The 23,320-nt window shown below is 38.9% G+C and overlaps 1 protein-coding gene across 13 annotated transcripts in view; it reads left to right on the forward strand.

The window, feature by feature from the left end:
• ESRRG (estrogen related receptor gamma) overlaps window positions 1–23,320 on the forward strand; it is a 484,515-nt gene that overhangs the window by 286,268 nt on the left and 174,927 nt on the right. For 7 of the 13 annotated variants that reach the window (XM_053383169.1, XM_053383167.1, XM_053383168.1 and 4 more), the window contains one exon: window positions 8,102–8,178. The exons of 3 other annotated variants lie outside the window; for them this stretch is intronic. In XM_053383169.1, coding sequence (XP_053239144.1) covers window positions 8,105–8,178 — 74 coding nt within the window. In that variant the 5' untranslated portion in view covers window positions 8,102–8,104. Of the gene's footprint in view, window positions 1–176; window positions 390–8,101; window positions 8,179–23,320 lie in introns of those variants that run through there. 3 more of the 13 variants (XM_053383170.1, XM_053383173.1, XM_053383176.1) reach the window with 3 other exon arrangements.

Below are 23,320 nucleotides of genomic sequence, written 5' to 3' on the forward strand. Positions count from 1 at the left end.
CCGCCCTTTCCCCGGTCCCTCCGCCCGTCTCTACCTGCCGAGCTCCGCTCAATCTGTGCAGCCTCTGCTCTCGCCGGCGCTGATTGGCTGACGCCCTACCAATCCGGCCTCTGTCTGGGCCAGTGGGACTGCATATGTAAAGCCCTACTTCATATTTATAAGCTCCAATCGGGGCTTTAAGTCCTTGATTAGGAGAGTGCGAGAGCTTTTGGTCCCAACTGGCTGTGCCTATAGGCTTGTCACCAGGAGAACATTTGTGTTAATTGCACTGTGCTGTGTCAAGGAAACTTTGATTTATAGCTGGGGTGCACAAATAATGGTTGCCGAGCGCACATGGATTCGGTAGAACTTTGCCTTCCTGAATCTTTTTCCTTGCACTACGAAGAAGAGTAGGTACCTTTCTTCTTATTTCCCCCTTCCTTTCCTCTTTTTTATGTTATTATTAAAAAATAATAATAATAACCCTCTTCCCACTTTTATTCCCCCCCCAGAACCGGGGCGTGGGGAGAGAATAATAATAGCAATAGTATTAGAGCGCTGAATGCTAGCGTTGTTTCAGGTAATGCTTTCCGGGTTCTGTGTGCATGATTGGGGCTGCTTGTGTCTTGCGTCTTTTGTGCCCGGCTTTATCTGCTAATTCAGTAAGTGGGAGAATTGTTCTTTCTTTCTCTCTCGCTCCAATGTTACCTTTTGAGTCGCAACGCAAGCGGTGCGACTGTCACAGAAGGGGGGGGGATGAGGCAAGCACTCCCCCCTCCCAAAACAGCTGTGTGAGTGACAGTCACTTCTTATTCAGGTACTAAGAATAGGCACTTGGCACAAATGCAGAGTGAATTGTGTAAATAGACATTTCAGAAATACACATTTATCCCCCCCCCCACTTTCCCCCTCCCCAACAGAGTTTAAGAAGGAGGTATTCTGAGAACAGGATTTAAATATTTAGGACCTTTTCAGTTAGATATTTTGATCTTTCTGGTGTTTATAGCTAGGCATAGTTAGGAGGGGGAACCAGCCCAACTGTTTAATCCCACTTTAAGGATAGTGCTCTGTAATTAAGTAGAACGTACCGTTCCAGTCATTTAGTGACAAATCGGTCTATTAGAGAGCGAGGGAAGGGTGTGTGCATGTGGCACTTCCTGAGCCAGTATTTTGTTTCAGTTGGAATATAGGGTTTTTATGTTTGTTTTTTTAAATAATCATTTCCGCAATTGGTACTATTAATTTATTTATCACACACAATAAAGTACTGTAGATGCTTTGTGTATTCAGTACATTTAACATGCCTCTTGAAGGCACATAGTTTAATGCATGTTTTCTCAGCTCTTATCGGAGAGCAGAGCAAAGAGTGGGGAAGATTCCAAATGCAAATTTGACAGCCTAGAACTTGGAGAGCTTGTAAACTTAATTCCGGGCTAAATAACTACGCACTGTGGAAGCTGTCAGTTGACTCAGCCCTGGACAGAATGCATAGTGTGGCAGTACTAGGAAGTGACAGTGTGTTGTGGGTACATGCCCACTAGCTGTCCATAGTGTCTGCATATTATTTTGGTGAGTTGCAATTAAGTCAGAGTTGTGTGGGTTTCTTAAAGTGCTTTGGACGTTCAGAAATAATATAGACAATAAAAGAGCTTGCCAATTGGAAGCTGGCATGGTGTACGTGCGGGTGGTAAGAGGCAGGATTCCTCATTCACCTGCAGAAGAAGGTAAATAAACAGTAGTAGCATGCTCACTGAGATACGGTTTATAGATCAGTACTCAGTAAGTTGATGTACAGTGTGGTCTAAAATGTCTTAATCTGTGCATAAGTGCAGTTGTCACTGTTCCAAGTTGAGATGGGTGGTTTTCTTTGGTGGGGGAAGTAGGAGGAGGAGAGATTCTAAAGTTAGGACGATGTTCTTTTTTTAAGGAGCTTTCTTGAATTTACCTTCTTAGAGCTAATTTGAATGATTAGTTTTGATAAGCCGCTTAAAGTAGATGCATTTAAATGAAATCGGGGCACGTGTCTTTTTGGCTCTGGTGGAAGATTCAAACTATTCTCTCTCCCCACCACAATTAGCACTCTTCTCTCCTCCCCCCCCCCACTTCTGTTAAAAGTCTTCCAGATGCAAGGCTAGGTGGATCTGTGGTTTCGTGGGCAGGCAGAACTCTAATGCACTGCAACACATCTGTCTCTATGTCTCAATTAATAAACCACACCGCCTTACTTGCTATTAATATTGCCAGTAATTGTATTTTTGTTTTGTGGCATATAATGCACACCAAACTACAAAGGCAGCTCAGAGATTAAATAAAAGTAGTGGACTACTTCTAGAGCTTGCACTTTATTGAGTGTGTATTGTGGTGGTGGGGAGGGAAGCCAGGCTAAAAACTGACAGAACATTTGGGGAGCACATAGACATCTGCCTCACTGACATTAGGTATGCTTTGATATCTGGCTAGTGCATGTTAAAGAATGCAAAAAACTTAAAGCCAGCTGCAAACCTTGCTTTTGCCTTTTCAGCAAAACCAGTAATACTAATAATTTCAAATAGCAGTTAATAATGGAACAGATGCAACAAACATAGTTGCCGATTTACGCATGTGTTTGTCACTTTAATTGTTCTAAATGAAACGGTGTGCTCATAATGCAAAATCTCAAACCTCTGATTAAAATGTAACATTGACTAAAGGATTAAAGAGCGGACTTAATTTTACTGACTGTTTTAACAGTTGTCACAGCTGTTGGAAGAAGGAAAGGCAATTGAAACACTCCAAAAAAGGGGAGGGGGAGGAACTAGCTTAGTAAATTTAAACATGATCTCTGAATGCCAGGCATAGAGAGGCAAATAGATTTGTGACTTCAGATGTCTTCTCTGAGCTGTGTACGTTTACCTCTGTAGCTCTGTCCGTTTCATGAATTTGAACCCTCGACCTCTTCCACGCTTCCTCCATTAAAATACAACAGTACTGAAATGAGGCACAGCTAAAGTGAATGTCACAGTGTACATTATTTTAGAAAGCAACTTGTTTTGTAGTAAATGTGATATGCCAAGAACTGAAACTTAGGGTGGATGGCTAAAATTTGAATAGTGAACACTGATGTCAGAATTGGGAGACCAAAGATACTTGAGTGCTTTGAAAGATTGTTTACAGATTTCACTGTCAAAAACAGCATAAATTTGAGAGCTACTTTGCTGGAGTCTTCATTTTCTTCTTTGTCAATATCACTTATTTAAATGTGTGTTAGTTCCTCCCTCCTTTTATTGCATAGCTCTTATTTCCAGTAAAATTTGATCTGGAAAATCTATGCAATATTTGCTGTGGGGGAGGGGTAGCTGATAATTAATAAGAAGAAAGTTAATGCTCCTTATTATGACTGCAAAGGTAGACTTCTTGAGGTGAGGGCTGCCTATATCATGGATGTGATAAATCTCCTATATAAATAAGAACACATCATCTGTGGGTAAGAACACTATATGTGTATGCGTATTAATATAATAGGGCGGTATGTATGGGGAAGAAACCTAAAGAACACTGTCCCCTAAATTCAAATACAACAAGGTGTAAGCATGCCTACTGATTAAATGAGAATGAGTGTATGGCTTTTCCTATTCAGTTCTTACACGTCTACCCAAATGGGCCTTATCATACACTCCCTTACTATATTTTCCAAGTTTGGATTTCTGTTGTTCATATGCCTTTTCTGCAAGTTTTTACAGCTGTCATAGAGTGAAAAGAGCTGGTGCTGAAATGGCTGTCTGACAGCTTTTTATTTGCTGGGCCTGACCTCCCCCCCCCTTTTTTTTAGTAGTGGTTGCTCCTTTTAATGTGTTTATGGTTCTACTCTTTTATTTACTGAGCCTGGTGTGTTGCAGCAGTAATTAACCTGTGTTATTAGCAAAGCCCTTGTGAATATCCATTAATTCTCGTGAATGGATGATGATTCCCCCCCACTGTTATTTCCCCCCTCACTTTCTCCCCAAAGGTTTGCTGTCCCATTTTAAAGCAATTCTTACCTTAAGACTTTTTTTGTAGATATACTTTGGAAATAATTTATATTACGGGGCATAACTAATACTCTTGATTAGTTGTTTTAAATACACTTAAGAAGTGTGAAGATGGATGGATCTCATCACATTATTCTTTTCTTCTCCTGATAACAACAGAAGCAAACCTATGTTGTTGTTTTTTGGCGAAGCATGATGGTTCAGGAGATGACTTCTGTGGGTTTTATCTGATTTGAAGTTACCTTGGGTATCACTTTGGGAATTTAAAGAAAGGAAAAACATATTAAGCCTGCGGGGGGGGGGAATACTTCCGCTTGGACTGCTGAGGAAAGATAAGGACCGCCTCATTAGCCAAGCCCTACTTTTGCAATTAATTTCAGAATGCATGGCACTATACATCAAACACAGAAGGTAACTTGTATGTGATTGTTTTTAGACAATTCCTGAAACCCCTTCCCATTTTAAGGCAGAGGCTAGTATTTTATGCAGTCTTAGGTTAATAACATAATGCTATATTCTATTTTCTTTCTTTTTTTATTAGCAGTGTGGTTAAATAGTCTGGCAAACTTCCTGGTATTGAACATTTCTGATGCACAGTGACCTTTGGCTTTAGTATCGCTGCAAAAGCGTATAGAAATGAACACCAATATTTATTGACACTCTTCAAAGCAATGGCCCTTTATGAATATTCTTGTTATCCTATTATCAGTCAGTAAAAATGCTGAATGTAAGAAATATGGGATAAATATGGGGTAAATAAGAAATATGGGAGAGCATCTCTCTAGAAGTTTAAAGCAACTCTTTATATTACGTATGCCTTGGTCTCTGCTTCATAACACATTCATTGGGGATAGAAACAATAAACGTTGATATCTACCTAGTGCCTCTCTAGCCCTAGCAAACTCTCAGGAGGAAATCTGTGATTATGCTGGGCTGGTTTGGTTTTTATCTCTTTTACATCCAGTGGCCTTGTATTAAATTGTCATTGTCCTAAAGCACATGAGAGAGAAATGAATTGCACTTCTTGACATGCTCTGACAGTGAAATATTTAGCTTCTCTGTCTCCAATCATACTCATGTGTATATGTTTGATAGTGCTGGAATGACAACCAGCAGTCTCCTGCAGTCTGAGATCCGCATTTTACATATTCTCCACATTTTGGGGGAGGATTCACTCTCTCATTTCCTTCCTTCCTTCCTTCCTTCCTTCCTTCCTTCCTTCCTTCCTTCCTTCCTTCCTTCCTTTCCATATCCAGTTACACTTGCTAAGGCATATCAGAGTTTATTTACACTGATATAAAAAAAATTCATGTTTTTATCACAGCTGATAATGGCTGAATAGGCACATAGGCGCCAGCTTTATGTGTCTACATCTTAGAGTATGTACATTGTAATTATATTTGCATGTTGTATACAGTATACATAAGCAAACAGCTTTTGAAATTTGTTATCTTGAAGAAAGAAACTCACTAAATAACAATGTAGATATTAGATTGTCTAGACTTTTTGTTGGCTGATGCGTTCCTTTGGATATACAGTCAGCTGCTGTTATTTTCTCCTTCATATTTCTGTGCAACAGAAGATACCATAATACAGTTCTCTGAACTTCTGCGTTCATCAGTTGTAACAGATAGGATTTTTATGTTTGCATTCCCAAGGCAGAACTGAATGCATAACTCTTCTGACATATGGTCAGTTTTATATTAAAAGTATTACTTTTAATAGAAATATTAAAATAGAAAATTAAACTATTTTAATGTAAACTTCTATACACCTTTTAATTTTATTTAGGCATGCATTCTAAATGTTTTCTGCTGAGTTCAGATGCTCTTAGAACATTTTTTAAAAATCCTTTATAGGAGTTTGCTCTAATTGCTCCAAATTTTATAATAATCAGATACAACGGATTCTAAAAATGTAATTGTTTTGCTCTCCAAAGTAACTTGTGTCATTCTTGCATAATGATACATGCCTGAAGACTAAATCCTCCTAATAAGCTGCAATCCTTTAAAAATATGCATATTATTAAGCTCCATTTATTTCAGCGGGACATACTGGTGAATAATAAGACTTAAGATGGCAACATAGCCTTATTTGATCATGTAGTAAATAGAACTCAATGCAATTGTGCTGTATTCCTTCCTTTCCAATTGTGAAACATTTATTCTCTCCAGTCAGAGCAAGTTAGTAGTTAAAACAGGCTCCTCTATTTAAATAAAATGCTTTTTAAATTTTATGAAAGAAAACTTTTGCCTAGAATTCCCCCCCCCCTTTCAAAACACTTGCTTTATCCCATCACCAATTATTGCTTCATAAAAGGTGCTTTTTAAAAAAAGAATTTTCTCCTTTTTTGCATATCTGGGTCATAAGTTCTTGTTGCTCATAATGTTGAGTTGAATTTTCCTTTTTTACTCTAAAGGCTGTATTAAAAATTATGCCTCTAAAGGGGGAGCAGATAGCTGTCATGCTAAAATGTACATCTGTTATGACAGTATTTAATGAAAGCAGGTGTTGCTTTTTTAAAAGTTTTCTTTCTCTCCCACCTTCCCACAAAAAAACTAATGCATGTATTATTGTTTTAAAGAACTGTGTATATTTTACACATATTTTAAAATACAGTAGCAATGTACAAAAGCCGACAGTCTTATTTTTTTCTCCTTTATAACTGGAAAAAGGTATTTTCTTCAGTAACTGTAAATCTGAAATTTGTTAATCATCTAAATAATAGAATTCATATAGTACTGAAACTAAAGCTTAAAATACAACTTAAGTATTTTTAAAGTATCAATTCCTAGAAGTCAAATTTGTAAGTTTAGATCAAACAATCTAGCTGTGCTCATGTTTTGGGAGGCTGCTGATTTGCTCCCATCACCTACAGGCCTCCTTTCTTCCCAAAATCTACTTAGGAGAGTTCCCTCTGGAACCAGTTTTTGCAGGGCAGGGGGGTGCAAGGGGCGGGGAGAGATAAGCACCCTCCCCAGCCCAATGAGGGAAGGTGTTTTCCACTCGAGCAGTGGAATCTTTGGGTACCCTCCATTAAAACAAGCGCAACTAGCCTTGTGAATTCTGATAGAAAACAATGGTAAGACAAAAATCCACATAGACCTTTTCCTCAGCCTTATTAGTTTGCACGCTGCTGTCTCACTTATTCCTCTGTGTCTTTTCATGTTTTGAGTGAGACAAAAGTGCACATCTCCTTTTCATCATTTTGATTGGAACTACATACCATATGTAATGTGTTTTGGCAGCACTTACCTAGCCAAAGAAAACAAATTAATATTAGCCATGCTGAGGGGCATCCGAAGTATCACAGATGTGTCGATTTAGCTTTGCTCCATCACACACCCTTTCCTTAAACAACTGGTCAAGCTGTCGCAAGATGTTGCATGGGCTACAAAGCGATTTTAATAGGTGTGATCAGACGTTGATGGCTGTGGCTAGTTAGAATGAGAACATGTTGCCAATCTGTGGATGCTTGTTTTCAAACCCACATAGCAAAAAAATGTGTGGAGCGCCAGCCAGAAACAAGACGACCTCAGTTCAAACTTTTATCTCCTTAAAAGCATACAGATGTACAGTCAGTAACAAATATAATGGATAAAAGACACATAAAGTGAAGTGGGCTTGCCCAAGAGCAATAGTTAAATTCCTTCCCTTATAAAGATGCAAGTAGAAAAGAACATAATGTGTAGCGGGGGGAGAACGAGGTGGCTTTTTCAACGCTATCTGCTCTTACACCCTGGGTTTCTGTTTCTCTCTTTCCTTATAGTTTGTCAACAACAATAGTATTGGAGAAAACGTCCACTATTTTCTGCAATGTTTTGTTTTTCTTTGCATTTCTATATCCTACCAACAATAGCGAATAAAATATTAATATCGTACGCGATGGAACATAGTTGTTCATTGCATTCAGACTGCTGTTTGAAATAACATTCAATTTATGTCTTAAGTTGTTAGAAAGCAAGGGCTGACCTTTATATATGGATGTGCAGTTGCCTTTTTTATTTGTTTGCAAGACAATTTTTTTTTACATATTGTAATTACTTGGGGTTTACTGCAGGTTTTAGTTTGATTCTTAAGTTAAAGGCTCTTCTTTTTTCCTTAAATATTCCCAGGTGATGTCAGATGAAAAGGGTATTATGGCTGAAATATACACCAGAGGAATTCATTTTGGCAAGCCTGGTCCATGTAGGTTAGTGAACCAACAAATAAATAATTTGCTTTGTTTGTTTAAAGTTAAGATAGGGAGGGGGGGAACATAATAAGGAGGTGGAGCGTCCAAAATTGGGAAATATATAATGGTAGATTTGGAAAGGTGGCAAATATCAACATGCAAATAAATGTATTGACTGATTACGAACACTATACAGTATTTACACAGCAAAAATATATTTTCCAGGTTAGCAGTTTAAATATTCCAATAACGAATAATTGTTCCATAAGTGGCTTATTCTGACAGCAGTCATCTGCCTAGAGGGGATGATCATATGTTCTGAAACAGCATGAAAGTCTGTTTCTTTTACGTTATATTTTCCCAGAAATAGTAGAGGTGGAAGATGGGACTTCTAGTATCTGAAGGAAGACAACTAGGCACAGTATCATCACTGTATTAGAAAATGGTTTTCTACAGGAGTACTAGGGTCATATTAGCAAGAGCTGAGCATCCACTGCCACCAGTTTACATTAGTATGAGTGACACCTGTCCCATCAATCAAGGGGACCATGGCTTCACAGATGGAGAAGCAACAATCGGCTGAATTACACAGCACAGCACACTTGGTTTAATTCATCTCATTGTTTTCCTACAAATCTAAAGGATGCTCATTCTGCTTCTGGAGTTGAGGTAGAAGCACAAGATGGGCTCAGGTGTAGTATGTGCCTGTGTTTTTCTGTTCTGCCAGGGTATTCAGCAAAAGAAGCTGGGATGCATGGGATGGGGGGCAATCACACTCCACAGCTTTTGCCTTCTGTGGAGCAAGGATTATGCACTTTGTAATCAAATTTAATATTTATTTTAAGCATTTCTATTGCATATGCTATCTTCATAGTTTGAGTGGTTGCTTTCTGTGTTTACTAATAAACATTAAAAATGAATTAAAGGGAATTAGCAAGCCAAGAGCATGATGAAAAGCAACGCCTATAGAGAAAATGTGTGTTCAATGTCAAAGAAGACTCACGCACCATGAAATCATACCAGTATACTGGGATGCCATTATAATGAGGGAAGTAGACCAAGGGTGATAATTCCTAAGGCCTCTTGTTGCCTTGCTGCCACCCACTTTTTGTCTGGTATGTTTCTGGCATGTTTTTATAGAGGGACCTTTTTCATGATTGCAGTTTGAGGATACACACTGCTGGCATTTTTGTGTCACCAGTGTCAAGCAGCAAACCTGTGGCATGTTGAAATCAGTCAACAGTTCTTCGAAGATACAGCTTATGTTTGATTGTGTGTAAATACAGTTAGTTAGTTGGGTTTATCTGATAGCCTGGCAGAAAGAGAGAGAAGCAGGACAAACTGTTTTCAGTAACTGCGCTGTTCATACACCTGATAAGATTGAGAGTGCTTTCGGCTGCTGATATGCTTTGAATAAGAAAAGAATAATCACTTCCACTGGCACCAGCTTATCAGGAATGGAGCAAAATGCCAACACTTTTACATTAGCAAAAGTAAATGTTTTAGACATGTCATGCCTTTTTTCCATTTAAATTGAATAGTAGGGTGCTTGTGAGTATGCAGTAATGAAGGGGAGGACTTAATACCTTGACTAAAGTGCAGGTGAATATATTGAGAAAGAAGCCCTTGGCAACAACAACAGCTCTTTTGATAAGTGGACTACATCTGTTTCAAGCGTTCTTCAGAAAATTTCAGCATCTTTATCCATTCTATTAAATGTGTGTCCTAATCTTACCAGGGAGCACATACTTTATATTCTGACATAGCCATCATTGTTTTCAATAATGTGAGACTAGAAAATTAATCATCGCTATAATGTAAAGCTAAAAGTCATATAATATTGTGATATTTCCCAGTATATTTATTTTGTGGCGGTTTTTAAAGTAAAACAAAAGTCTACTCTTTTTTATTTTATAAAAAAATGAAATGACATGAAACAAAGAGAAGTATATAGGCAGCTTTCTAAAAAAATTAATTTTGTACCATAGTGTGATCCTGTGCATGTCAGGTCTGATGTACCGGTAAATCCTATTGAGTTTAATGGGCCTTATTCCCAGATTAGTGCGTGTAGAACTGTAACCTTAAAGTCTCAATATACGTATAGTCAATATATATACTAACACCGTCACTTAAGTGGACAAAAACAACACATACTTGGTAAGACATTGTTTGAGGTTTGACTAATTTTATATACAATTAATTAAAATATATATAATATTTAGCATTACAAGCCGCTGCTTTAGTTGATCCTTTTAGTTGATCCTTAGGGAAGTATGTTATTTTGAGGCTGTTCTAATATCATACTATAACATTATTATGCTTCTCTTCCTGCGTGCAGATAACTTTGATGCACTCAGGTTGATAAATGGTACTATAAACCACAGTTGATTGATTTGGGATTTTTATTCATTATCCTCATTGAGATCACTGTCGCCCATTTGTGTCAATAGCATTCAATTAATCGAGACACCCTTGTTCTGTACCTTTAACTGAGAGTGGGACTTTTAAGAGCAAAATGTTGACAAGCTGATAAATGGTCCCAACCGTTCTGGTTTCAATAGGCTTTTTGTATGGGCAAATATATATTTCATTGGCAAGTTTATTTTCACAATTTGAGACCTTCATTTAGAGGAAAGGTCTTCAGTTTAAGGTTTATCAAATTTTAGCTAAAGACAACTGGCTCCATTTGTGTGTAAAATAATTTAAGTACTTACTTGAGGCAAACTTCATGCTTTAAGAGTTGTTGCTCAGAGGTTTCATTCTTCTGCGAAGATGTCAACTGTAAATATAAAAATGCATCACTGAAAATGTAATGGTTTAAAGATTCAAACTGAAATAAAATTGTCTGCCTGGGGAAAACACTGCAATCAAAATAAAGTAGTCTTATCTCCTCCTGAAGCAGGCATATTTGGAAGCAGTGCTGGAAGGCAGCAGGGCACACCACTGTTTTCTTTCAGCCACTAATAACATTGCCTGGAAATCAACAATATTACTCCAAACCACAAATACCAAATTATCGGTAAGTTACTATTGCCAATGACGTGGATAAACGTGTAGCTGTACAGCCTTGCCCATGTCATTGAAGTATGATTAAACTGTTCCGTAATGGTAACTTTTGGGCTTTCAGAATGCCTTATTCTTTTCAAATCTCTGTGATTTTTTTAAAAAGTTGCAAAAGATTGTAAATTTTGTAATTGTAGAGTTTAAGCAGCAATCACAGCAGCAGAGATTTTTGGGTGTGTGATACATCCAAGTGTGTCTTCTAGAAACCTTTTATTTGACACCCCCCCCCCCCGCCCTCAGCTGTGTATGAGCTGATGGAAAGTCCACTGATTTCACTTTAAAAGGCTGGCTGAATTCAGTTGGCTCCAGATTAGACCATGGGATGAAAGGCTAGGAGCTGTCTTATGGCTTCTCTGTTGCTGTTGCTGCAGTGTGACTTGGAAAGAGGCTGCGCAGACACTGTTCTGCCCCCTGTGCAGACTACAGTAGAGACATTACATCAGGGATGATGACATAGAGTCATCTGGTCTCCAGTTGTAGGCTAGCTTCACTCTGCAGTGCCATGGAGAGCGCGACTGCTGTGAAGTCAGTGCTCATCTACCTCAGGAAAAGAGGACCATGTGGAAGTAAGTGAGATGAAAGCAGCCCCATGGCTGCAGAAACAGGCTATATAGGCAACAGTCCTCAAAAGCGAAGGTCTAAAATTAGATGCTTGTCTCACTTTCCTGCGACAGTGGTCCTACAACTTGGAGAAGGGATGTAGCTCAACGGTAAAGGACATTATTTGTGTGTAAAGGACCTAGTTTGAGGAAAGGGTTGTAGCTTAGTGGTAGGGCATGCAGAAATTCCCAGGTTTTGCATAGAACTGGCAATATCCTAGTCTGAAACCCTGGAGATTACCAAGTAAAAGCGACTTTTGTAACTTCCTATGTTTTGTGGCAAAGCATAGATGCAGGGATCAATAGGCTCTTCCTATGCACTTATTCTCCAGTCTCAGGATAGTGCTCTTAACATGTGCTAGGCAGATATTAGGGTCAGATAATTTGACCGGGCCTCATTAGCAGAGCGTAAATGGGCAAGGTGGAACATCTATAGTAGCTACCAAGGTGTTGCATTGTAGTGAGCACAAATAATGAGCATAAAGGCTGTCACGAGAAAAAGCGAGAGAGCGCTGAAAAACAAACTGGTATGCTAAAGTTGGTATCTACCCAGTATATAAAATATACTGTTTAGAGATGTAATGCTATTATAAAGCAGGGGGAAAGACATGTAATGTTACACTTTTTAGTGGAAGGGGCTGATGCTTGACAGGGAAATTATGTTTTCCTGTGGTATTGATTTAGGTTGCAACCTTAGGCACATTTACTAGGGAGGACCAGCTGAAAAAAATAAGACTTCCATGGGCCTGCACTATTAAGGGTTTAAGCTTATAAAGCTATATAAAATTTTGGCCTTTAGATCTGTTTTCAACGGATCATGCTGAAGATGGGAGGTAAGAATACTTTTAGTTCTCTGTGTGTCTGTGTTTGCATGTTCCAGAAACTTATAGGGCTAGCTGAGAAGAATGGTCTCTTGATCGTGCGTGTGGGCACACATATCACACTCTCTCCTTCTTACACTTTAAATGTCAGTGTTCTAATTGGCACTGAAAACGATTCCAATTTTTATGTGGGGTTTGCATATTTATAACACTGCATATTTATATGGGGTTTGCACTTTCAGTGCCATTCTTCATTCTTTATTCAAACCACCGCAAGCAAAATCAGAACTCATCCGGTTGAGTTGTATGCAAATGTCCTTACAAAATTTACTAAGTTTACATCTGGTAGTAATGTTCCTCTTGTCGCAGGTCAGTATGTATGTGGCCTTTACAACATGGGAGTAGATACGTATTTTTCCTTAGGCAGAATGGAATGTATGCCAAATGTATAATAGTATATAATAGTAGCAAATATTTTTTTTAAAAAAAAGTTTTAAAAGGTATTTCATTTTGCTGAAAAAATTGTGCAAGTCCCTACACACTATAGGAAAAGTACCTGAATGTGAATCATGGTGATTTTAGAAAGCTTTTAAAACTCAGATCAGCTTTTGTTTTGGGTTCAGTAGGGCAACTTTTGTTGATGGTCTAGGTGGGGTTAGCCGAGATTCACTTAAAGCAGCACAAGCCATAAACTTGTGGCAGGCTACTAGTCGGTAGCAGGTGTGAACAACATAAAACAGGATTAACACTGAACCAAAGTGTGCACTAAAAACAGAAAGCCCTGCCTTGCTTTTACAAGGACAGTCAAATAGAAACACACGGTCACCATGCACACTCTATTTACTAAACACTGTCCAGTGGGCGATGTCAATGGTCCTGTTCAGCTGCTTCTCATATTCTGCTCCTCTACCTTTATGTATGTTTTCCCTTGAATAGTCTAGATTTATTTGGCATTTTGTTTTATGTGCACCCAAGGATATTCTTTCAGCACTTCAAAAATAAGTAATGACGCATTTTTGTTATTCCTCTATTATTTTCAAAAATAATAAAATTTCTTTCTTTCTTGTCTGGAAGAAAGTTCATGAATTTAAAAGTACAGTGGTACCTCAGGTTAAGTATTTAATTCGTTCCGGAGGTTCGTACTTAACCTGAAACTGTTCTTAACCTGAAGCACCACTTTAGCTAATGGGGTCTCTTGCTGCTGCCACGCCGCCGGCGCACAATTTCTGTTCTCATCCTGAAGCAAAGTTCTTAACCTGAAGCACTATTTCTGGGTTAGCGGAGTCTGTAACCTGAAGCGTATGTAACCTGAAGCGTATGTAACCCGAAGTACCACTGTATGTTCTTGCGTTCAAAGGAACTCTGGTGTCACTCCCATCTTGCCGAAGTTTGAGGGTAGGGTGGGAGAGCAGAAATGGCATTTTTAGGGGCAAGACAGCTTGAGCCATGGGACTCAAAAGAACCAGGGACCTGAAATGGAATGTGAAGGGTATAGAAGCTACATTCTTTATTTCCAGCACCAGTATAAACTAAAACGAAAACTTAAAAGTAGCAAAACTACAGCCTTCAGACTGGACACGTAACGTAGGAAATGGAGACAGATAGGAATGCAGTCTCTTATGTATGACTTTGATAGTTTTAATATCCTAATGTTATAAATAGGCTTTGAAAAAGAAATCTGTGGTGCTGATTTTTTTAGTTATTTTAGTGTCTATATTTTATGCATCAGTACACAGCTTTAGAAGTATTATCTTAAACAAAAAGACAGGACTTGGTATGGGAATTGAATAAAAGTGGATCTTAGTAGACGTATAGTTGTGCTAAGGGTTACCAGCTTCCACTCTTCCCTTACCCTCGGTTGCATTGCAGATGAATAAGAGGGTCTACATTTTTGCCCTTGTTGTTATCTAGAATATCAATGTGACGATTTCTGAGCTGGCTTCATTGCTCCCCAGTAATAAATTGGTATTTTATCCGACCTGAGCAATTTAGTCTCTTAGTAAAATGTGTATTTAAGGTGAGAGAGTATTAATAAATAGTCTATGTAATTTCCTCTCAGCACATGAATGTCTAAGCTGGCTCACTTTTCTTGACAACCTCAGAGAAACCACACACACACACACGGCACAGTATTCATTTGAGCACCTGAATATATTGAGACATTTTGGAAAGTGCCCAGCTATCTTGTGTAGGTGCCTGGTAACAAAGCAGCTAGGTTTTCAAAATTGCTGTGCACCCTGCAGCTCCCATTGAGAAAAGTAGGGGATGCTGCGTTTCAGCGTCTTTGAAATTCTGACCCCAATTGTAGCAGCTGTGCACTTTGGTGAATTATGGTATCTAGATTCAATATAGCTAATTTAAAAGTACAGCTCTTTTCCCACCAAGCAGAAACATTTTCTGCTGCCTTTTTGAAACCGGCATTGGGGCATAATGATTATTTTTCAGATATTACGTTGTCCTGTTTCCCCCTGTGTGCATGCATGCACAAACATGAATGTGCATGCTTCTGAACATAATTATGGTTAAACAGATTTATTTGAAGCGATAACAATTTCTGATATAAAGGTGCTGTTAAGTCTTCAATCCTAAATCCACTTGCCAGTAAATCACATTGAATTCAGTGGATTTATACTTTTGAGTAAGCATGTATAGGATTGCGCAGTACACATGTGGCAGAATTATATTAAAAATCAAGTACAATTTATAAGAGCATGCACTATGTTAAAGTAGTCACATTTCTGAAGTGTATTTATGATTTTGGAGAAAAAACATACATTTCATAGAACACTTAAACCAAAGGTTCACTGATACTGTTCTTCTGTCACAAAGTGATGCTCAGAAGCATAGTGACCTGTATAAATGTGTGCATGATTGTGTCCCTGTTCCCTTCAAAAAGTGAGCACCACACAGGCACAACTGAAATTTTGAAAGCCCCACTGGGAATGTTATTGAAGGGCATGGTATAAATCCCTTAAATAACTAGAATTTGGGAGAAGAGGACAACTTGAAGTTTATTCTTATATTTCGAGCCCCATGAAGGCTTGAAATTATTCAGAAGGTATTTTATACAAACACATATCTTAAATGCTTGTGAAATTGTAATAGCAATAATATTTTCTGTAAACTAAAGCATTTTGCTAAAAATGGTTGCTTTTAATCACATTGCCTCACCTAAACCAGTGCTCTTTACTGGTTAATGCATTGAAAGTCTTCCCATGCCTCAAATTGTTTCTCTATTCAAATTGGAGGAAGGAGGTGATAGCACACATAAATTGACTTACTCCTCCATTTTGGGTGCCATGAGCACATCTGCATTTCTGGACTGGGGTTAAAATATGGAACCAAGACCCACTTACTTTAAAAGATATCCCCCCTCCCCACCAAATAAAATACATGATGTTTGCATAGGTTTTATTTGATTATTAAGCTGTAATGTGGCTAGGTAATAGTACGACTTAGATGATAATAAATAGAGTATATATTTTGTTTGTAGCCACAGTCCTTTGCACTGAATATTGGATGTTGTAATGAAAAGTTCATTTGCTTTCATTAATATCCCTTTGGTGGGGAGCATGGGAAAGAAGTTACCATATGGAAAGACAGCCTAAAACATCCCAGTGAGTACTGTATATATGCAAGCAACTTGGAACTTATTTGGATACAGTATATAAATAGTATCTGTAAGTTTTCTCGCCTGAGCGACATACCTCGGTTTAAGAACAGTATGGTTTAAGGACGATTTGGTTTACAAACTCTGCAAAACTGGAAATAGTGTATTGGTTTGAGAACTTTACCTTGGTCTAAGAACGGAATCCAAATGGTGGAAGGGCACTGCGGCAGGAGGCCTCATAAGGCAAAGTGCGCCTTGGTTTAAGAACGGTTTTGGTTTAAGAACGGACTTCTGGAATGGATTAAGTTCGTAAACCGAGGTACCCCCTTGGAGACTATGACATGGGTTTATGCACACCCTTCTGATTCCCAGGTACTTAGTCTGAATATCAACCACCATGACTGCTATTCGGGTTTTCTAACCATAGGATCTCCTGCTATCACGAGTAGATATGCCCTAATATATATTTGTGTTACTATTTTTTTACATCCTGCCCTTCCTTCTGAAGTAGCTCAGGGCAACAAGTATAATCACATAGCTTGTAAAATATCCTATATTACCATATTGGGATTGGAGAAAATTGTTGACAGAAATTGACCCCATATCAATTCTCTAAAAGTGTATGTGCGGGCACATACAAATGTGCATGCTGAACAGCTTATTTTAGGAAGAGTTGTGTGTAGCTTGAAAGTCTGCATACTGCATTGGTAACTTGGGTTAACGAAATAAAGAATTTATTGTCCTATATTTTGTTTTAAAGGTAATTGGTACCTGATATCATCACTGGCTAAAGCTGATGAAATCATTCTTGAACTCTTTCTTTCTTTTTCTGCCTTGGCATTAAAAGTGAACAGGGCCTTAAAGGTTGAGGGCCTTGACCAGTGCTCCTAAGGGTATAAAAGTTTGCATGCTTATCTGAAGCTTATCCAAACTGCTTAACCTCTTTGGCCTCAAAATCGGTCTGGAAATCCTAGGAGAGCAGACTGTCTCGCGAGATCTTAAATAGAACTTTCTGTGTGCCAGGTCAGAAATATATCAAGAGTGTTAAATAGGATTTCAGGGATTTTTCCTTCTCTTCCCATCCTCACAGCTTTCTCCTCCTTTTTTGCAAAACATTTGAGTACGCATTTTCTCCAAGTGCTGTTGTCAATTTAGATCATTATCAATTTAGATAATTATTAATATAGACAAACCCTGTCAAATTCCTGTTTTATGCAATCCAAAATGGTTCTTTAAATCTGTAAGTTGCACAACCTTGCAATGTTTCTTACAAATTATAGCAAACACTTATTCTGCTGTTCTGACCAACTAGAATTAGTATTTATTTAGTGAGCTTAGAGCATGAGATAAAGGTAAAGGGTAAAGGGACCCCTGACCATTAGGTCCAGTCGTGACCGACTCTGGGGTTGCGGCGCTCATCTTGCTTTATTGGCCGAGGGAGCCGGTGTACAGCTTCCGGGTCTTGTGGCCAGCATGACTAAGCCGCTTCTGGTGAACCAGAGCAGCGCATGGAAACACCGTTTACCTTCCCTATTTACTTGCACTTTGACATGCTTTCGAACTGCTAGGTTGGCAGGAGCAGGGACTGAGAAACGGGAGCTCACCCCGTCACGGAGATTCGAACCGCCGACCTTCTGATCAGCAAGTCCTAGGCTCTGTGGTTTAACCCACGGCGCCACCTGCGTCCCTATGAGATAAGTTACTGTATCATAATTACGGGATAGTGACCAAACTTTAAAAACCTGCTATACAGAAAGTGTTGTTAATGACACAAGGTAACTACTGTCTGCATTGATGTAAGAATGGTGCACTTCAGAGGACAGAAAGTGTATAAACTCCTGGGGACTGGACAAATAGATTGTACCATTGAAGTGTAGGAATGTGCAAGAAGGAAAAGTAGAAGGAAAACAAATAGAAAATTAGTTTGAATTTTCTGTCACCTGTGCACAAAAACATGCCCGTATTGTTCATTTCCCATTATATGAAGAAAATACTTTGTATGTACTGTATTGCTGTATCCATTGGTTCCAGTAATTTTAAGACTCCAAATTTGTACTGTAATAAGATTTCCATAGTATGTATCTCGAAGCTGGAAGTTAGGCTAAATTCAGTACACCTAAAACTGTCCTTGTCCTTAGTGGGGATTTAGGGGCTGCATGGAACAAGTAATATGGCTTCAGGCAGAAACTCAGAACAGTTCTTTAAGAAATCTGTTGACATCACCAAATGCATAATGGTTTGCGAATGGTAAAATGGAGTTGGAAACCACAGTAGGTAGCAGCTTTGTTTGTGCATCATATATTTCAGTAAATATTCGTGCTCTGTTGTTGTTGTTTAGTCGTGTCCAACTCTTCGTGACCCCATGGATCAGGCACTCCTGTCTTCCACTGTCTCCCGCAGTTTGGTCAGACTCATGTTTGTAGCTTCGAGAGCACTGTCCAACCATCTCGTCCTCTGTCGTCCCCTTCTCCTTGTGCCCTCAGTCTTTCCCAACGTCAGGGTCTTTTCCAGGGAGTCTTCTCTTCTCATGAGGTGGCCAAAGTATTGGAGCCTCAGCTTCACGATCTGTCCTTCCAGGGAGCACTCAGGGCTGATTTCCTTAAGAATGGATGTGTTTGATCTTCTTGCAGTCCATGGGACTCTCAAGAGTCTCCTCCAGCACCATAATTCAAAAGCATCAATTCTTCGGCGATCAGCCTTCTTGATGGTCCAGCTCTCACTTCCATATATCACTACTGGGAAAACCATCGCTTTAACTATACGGACCTTTGTTGGCAAGGTGGACAAAGACAACAGGCATTCGTGCTCTAGGAATGGCTTATTTATCACCTCCTATATCACACCTGTTTCTAAGCCATGTGCCAGTATAAAAATAAAAATAGGGTGGACGAGGGCTTCTTTGAGAAGATCGATACATCCCATGATGATGATGATTATTTTTTAAAGAAACTGCATTTGGTTAGAAAATGCAAGTGAGCAGCTGGCTATTTATTTAACTCATTCCCATAGTTTTGTACATAGATTCTCTTCCTCCTCCCCTTCCCCCTTTCTTGCATAGCACTTTCTGCTACACTGATGATAATGTACCTGGAAGGAAAAAGCAGTGCAAGCCGAGGCAGCCAGCGTCAGACAGGGCGGTCTGCCATCTGTCCCACCTGCTGCATTCATGTGTCCATCTGGTTCCTGCAATTGCTCATTGCAAGCTTCAACAGAAGAATGTTCAGCCTGAAAAGGAGGCAGTGTGAATTATTTAGGTACCTCTAGTGTAAATAAAGAAAGGGAAATAGAAGGTGGGGAGTTGAGGGCTATGGATGGCTTAGGAGAGGCAGTGAGCCACTCTCACTCCTGGGTGCTTTGGAATGCGTTAATGCATGAGAGCATTTGATTTGCATATAGATTTAGATGTATAGATGATTACAAAGCCAATGAGTTTTATCTAGATTTAGATAGCCTGGTTTGCCCATAAAATATAGCCTGTTTTCGGGAGGAGAACCTTTTGGGACTTTTAGCCTAAGTGGAGCTGATGAAATCTAATGCTTAGAAGCATTAATTTAGCAGAAATAAAATATTTCCCTTTTTAAGAGCTTTTGGTGCCCTTTGTTAACCAAGAGTTTATAAGTGCTAGAACGTCTTGGGAGCTTTATACAACATGTGCTGTTTTCAGACAACCATGACTACATATATTGTAACATTCATTTGGAAAGGAGTATATTTTTACTGCTTGTCCATGGTAGTTTAAAATGTTTTATTTCTGCCCTTTCCATTTTTAGACAATTTTCTATTAATAGATTTACAAGTGCTTTACATTAAAATAAATAAATCCAGGTACAAAATTGATTTTTAATGGTAAAACATACCTTACATCTGGATATGGTTTGGATGTATGTACATATATGTAATAGAGACTACGCAGACAAGGGAAAAGTGAAGCACACTATTTAGCAAAATAGGTAAAGTCAATATATTTTTGTCTGCTTTTAGAATTCAGAAAGAAATCTTGGATGACTTAAGGTCACCTTTATTACAAATGCTTTTTGCCCCCCCCTTAAAAACACCCCTTATAAATATCAATTGTGTATATTTGGCATGTTAGTTTTATCTGGAATGCTTTTAAAAACACAACTCTTCAATTTTTTAATACATACAAACTTTGATTTTACGTAATGCAATTTTTAAGACACAGAAAATGAAGAGAGCCTAGGTGTCAAATTTCTGTGAGAGGGAAGTATTTTCAATTCCTCAGCAGTCTCCACCCTAGTCTAATTTTATTTTACTTTTAGCCTGAAATCAGAACTTTCATAAGATGTATCTTTAAAAAGGTCTAGCGGTAGGTATCATTGTTTTGCCTAGTTTTAGATCTAGGAAAGAAAGGAACTCAGCATCTTGCTATCTGAGGTGCCTAGCTGCTTCTCTAATATTTGCATGAAATTCGGCTGCAGCCTTCAAGGGGATTTGAGTGGATTGGATTCTTTAAGGTTAGTCCCTGTCTAACCTATTAAATTCAATTCTCATGCAAAACTATTTTAATGTCTTTTAAAAACCAATAACCACTGTTAGGACGGCATCATATACTTGCCGTAGAATATTTATGGTACTAGACCATTCTATTGGCATGTAGAACAAACCAATAATCCACTTGCATTATTCCAAATTAAGATTCTATATTGTTTACATTCTGTGCTGGGAACCTTTTAAACCAGTTTTATCAGTAAAACATGTGAATACCTGCCATTGGGTTTATATCACAAAAGCCACATGTGTTTTTTTCCCTACACTGCACTGAATTGATGTACAGTGACGGGGTGAGCTCCCATTGCTCGGTCCCTGCTCCTGCCCACCTAGCAGTTCGAAAGCACATCAAAGTGCAAGTAGATAAATAGGTACCGCTCCGGCGGAAAGGTAAACGGTGTTTCCGTGCGCTGCTCTGATTCGCCAGAAGCGGCTTAGTCATGCTGGCCACATGACCCGGAAGCTGTACGCTGGTTCCCTCGGCCAATAAAGCAAGATGAGCGCTGCAACCCCAGAGTCAGCCATGACTGGACCTAACGGTCAGGGGTCCCTTTACCTTTAAAGCCTTTTAGCAATTTGTTAAATTTTGAGGCTTTTACTATTCTATACAATTATTTTGAGCTTCTTAAGGCTCAGTTATGTGGATCCTATGTGCTAACAATTAGGAGGACACCTGTGTCCTGAGTGTCATCACCAGGGATTGGCATTGGTGTCACTGTAGAGCTGCCTAGCAGTACCTTTCAGATTCAGTATGTGGTGCAGAGCTGTGCTTGACATGGTAGGGCAAACCCTTGCTTCATCCCAAAGGCGTCTGAAGTTTAGAAGTTAAATGCATTTCAAATGAAGGGGCCAAAAATGTAAATCAGTTTAACAATGCTGTCTTAGGCATTCTGCAACAGAGGTTCTGAGACTGCAAGACACTTAACAGGAAGCAAGCTCTTTTGAAATAAATTATATTTAACTAATTCTCACTATATAACTGCCTCACAGAGACTATTTGATACTGTTTCCATATGATAGCAGTTCAGCTCAGGGAGGTGTTTTCTATGAGCTAGCTCAGTCACCATTCATGTTTGTCCCCACTGTATAGTTTGCTTTCATGTCACTGCCAGACATTTCTGGAAGCCGCTTTAGGTGGCATGGAGACAAACCATGTGGTGGGGCCAATCTTCATGCTGTGCCAGTGCGCACACAAAGGCTTGCTGTGTAGAGGAGCAGTCATGTACAGGCAGTTTCAAGTACCCTCCATGTGTATGCCAAAATTATCCCTTATTCCCAGCTTGCATGATTTGTCCAGCACCATTAGTGCACCAGGTGCTTTATAGCACAAGAATTTTAAGAAAGGTCCCTGCCCCAATGAACTTACAAACCCAAGCTTCTAAGTGTCCAGATGTCAGGGATGTGGATGGAAGAAGCAAGTAGGATGAAATCAAGCCAATTCACTCAAGCATACTTATTGTGAAAAAGTTGTGAACTAAGCAGGAATTATAGTATAAGGGCCTTCCGAAACAGGATTGTAATTTTTCCCTCAGAAATTAATCACTGTTCATTCTACGCATTCTAACCAATAAGATTATTACCAGCTGCGTGTATGCTAGAACTGTGAATGACGTTTTTACTCAGGCTTCCATCTAGAAACAATTTATAAGCTAATGCAGCCAGTTGGACTTGTATTAAAAGCTAGCTTTTAATTTTGATGTCTGATCACATTAATGTGGCTATTTATGGCATTATTTATTAATTATATGGGTAAATAGCATCCATGTCACTACTTAATAACATTATGCTGAGTGCTCCATTATCTCCATTCCACAGCAGGTTACAAATGGCAAGCGTTTTCCCCACCCACCCCAATTTGTTAGTATTTGGAGGGAGAAAGGAGGATAAGTAAAGAAAGCTGTCCAGATGTCTGATCTGGATTTCAATTTGGCAGATGCCTCAACATATTTTGGTAAGAAGATTGTTACGGTTGACTTTCTATAGTGTAGTATGTCCTAAGATGTGTGAGTTATATCTATTGTTGTCAAATACTCCTTTTGGAAAGAAAGCTTTCTGCAATAGAGTTTCTTTAAAGCGCAGTAGTCTAGCTCAGATTTCAGTTAATTCAAGAATATGGAAATTTCACCAAGAAACTAATTTATATGTGTGTCTACAAACAGAGACAAGGAGCCTGAAGTCCTACAGTTGTTGAACTACAGCTTCCCATCCTCTCTGACCATTAGTCATGCTGGCTGCCTGATGGGAGTCCAGCAACATATTGTGTTGCATATTATGGTGCCCCCACCCTGGGTACCACAATATGCAAATAAACTAAAACTGGGAAAGGAAGGACAGGTTGGTTTAATAAAGATACCACTTGGCTTTCTGTTCTTGTATTTGCTGCTTAGTGTTAGCTATCTTTGAATGAAAATTCATGTGGAGAGAGTGGGCTATGGGGGAAGTTAATTTTTAAGGGAGACCCAATGATTGTATTACCTCAAATGACACACTTGTCCTGAGCTTCAGCAGGACAAATGAGTCATATTAAAAATTGGTTTGGGAAGCCTTGCATAGGACCT

This window comes from Podarcis raffonei, chromosome 3, assembly GCF_027172205.1.
Source record: "Podarcis raffonei isolate rPodRaf1 chromosome 3, rPodRaf1.pri, whole genome shotgun sequence".
NCBI classification, from domain to species: Eukaryota; Metazoa; Chordata; class Lepidosauria; order Squamata; family Lacertidae; genus Podarcis; species Podarcis raffonei.